This window comes from Aphidius gifuensis, linkage group LG4 (genome assembly GCF_014905175.1).
Source record: "Aphidius gifuensis isolate YNYX2018 linkage group LG4, ASM1490517v1, whole genome shotgun sequence".
In the NCBI taxonomy this organism is placed as follows: Eukaryota; Metazoa; Arthropoda; class Insecta; order Hymenoptera; family Braconidae; genus Aphidius; species Aphidius gifuensis.
Genome location: NC_057791.1, coordinates 10,038,985 through 10,040,525, shown reverse-complemented (window position 1 = coordinate 10,040,525; position 1,541 = coordinate 10,038,985). Strand labels below are relative to the sequence as shown.

General features: G+C 26.0%; 1 protein-coding gene across 1 annotated transcript; it reads right to left on the bottom strand.

Moving 5' to 3' along the window:
- Positions 1 to 383: 383 nt before the first annotated feature.
- Positions 384 to 1,249, bottom strand: LOC122853838. Its single transcript, XM_044154254.1, has 3 exons — positions 1,218 to 1,249; positions 817 to 1,116; positions 384 to 736 (listed from the first exon to the last, which is right to left on the bottom strand). The coding sequence occupies exons 2-3, from the start codon at positions 1,094 to 1,096 to the stop codon at positions 384 to 386; spliced, it is 633 nt and encodes a 210-aa protein (XP_044010189.1). The 5' UTR covers positions 1,097 to 1,116; positions 1,218 to 1,249.
- Between the last annotated feature and the right edge of the window lie 292 nt (positions 1,250 to 1,541).

Here is a 1,541-nt window from a genome sequence, read left to right as displayed (position 1 = left end):
CGAATAAGTAAATATAAAAAAATTTTCGAAAAAGGCTACACTCCCAATTGGACAACTGAAGTTTTTACAATCACAAAAGTATTGAATACAATACCGATAACTTACAAGCTTGCTGACTATCAAGATAACAATGTTGAAGGATGTTTTTATCAAGAAGAACTGAGTCCAGTACGCTATCCAGATATATATCTTGTTGAAAAAATTTTAGAAAAACGTAAAAATAAAGTACTTGTAAGATGGTTAGGTTTCGATTCTGAACATGATACATGGGAAAATGAATCAGAATTATGAATTTATTTATTTATTTATTTATTTACAATGTATATAGGTATAAGAATTTTTCAATAAAAAATTATAACAAAATAAATTTTTTCAAATGTAATTTATTTATTGAATATTGTGTGTATAGGCTTAGGCCAATTTTCTAATAATACAACTTGATTATTTTCTCCAATACATTGTAATGTTAAAACTCTTCTTTTAATACCATCCTCTAATTCAAGGAACTTTTTTTTATTATAAAAATAATATTCAGCATCATTTTTAGGTAAGAAAACAGTATATTTATTATTTATTTCGACTGATAGTCTTGCACCAGACTTTTTTCCACAGTAACTTTGAATTTTTGTCACAGCATAGTAAACATCTTTTGTCAAATCTTTCAATAATTTACAATTTTTTGAAAGTCGCTTAGTCTTGGTGTTTATCAGTTTTATATTATAATCATTTTTTTTGTCTAGATAATAATAATTATATTTGAAGAAGAGCTCACAAACTTTTTCTAATTTTTTTCGTTTTATGAGAAAATGAACTCACATTTGTTGTATTTTCCTCCCAAAAAAAGAAGATCCAAGCATCCATCGATCGCTGCTTTCTCGATTTTTGTAAAATAATCATTATTTTTCATAAACTTGGCGATTCTGCTGGGTAGAAAGACATTAAATTCATCATTTAATGTAGCCATAACTCCATTGTATTCATTATGAATCTTCTGTAGAGCTGTTACTTTGTACTCTCTATTAACCTCCAACTCAGACATTTTTTTGACATCCAATTTGCTTTCCATTTTAGCAACATTATTTAATTGTTGTTCCATTTCTATTGAATGCTGTTTTTCTACAAACATTTTAATTTCAAGCAAATAAATATGTATAAAATATAATACTAATTATCAATGTATATATATATATATATATATTATTAAATTGCTTTCTTACCTTTCCTTACAGTCTTGATATTCGAATGATAAAATTTCAGAAAAACTTCTCGTTTATATAGGGATAAATACAATAGAATGGTAGAAGGAGTACCTATTCAAATGACACGTATTTAGAGTCAGCAAATTCTCACGTGCATATTAATTAATATTTATTTTTCATCATAAACAATTAAATACTACGACAGCATTTTATTAGTTTATATTTGAAAATTCCACGTATCAAGAGTCAGCTAATTTTTTTGCAAAGTTGTATTTATATATACATAGGTCGATTTGAAAATGACACGTATGGAGAGTCAGCAAATTTTTTTCGCAAAATTGT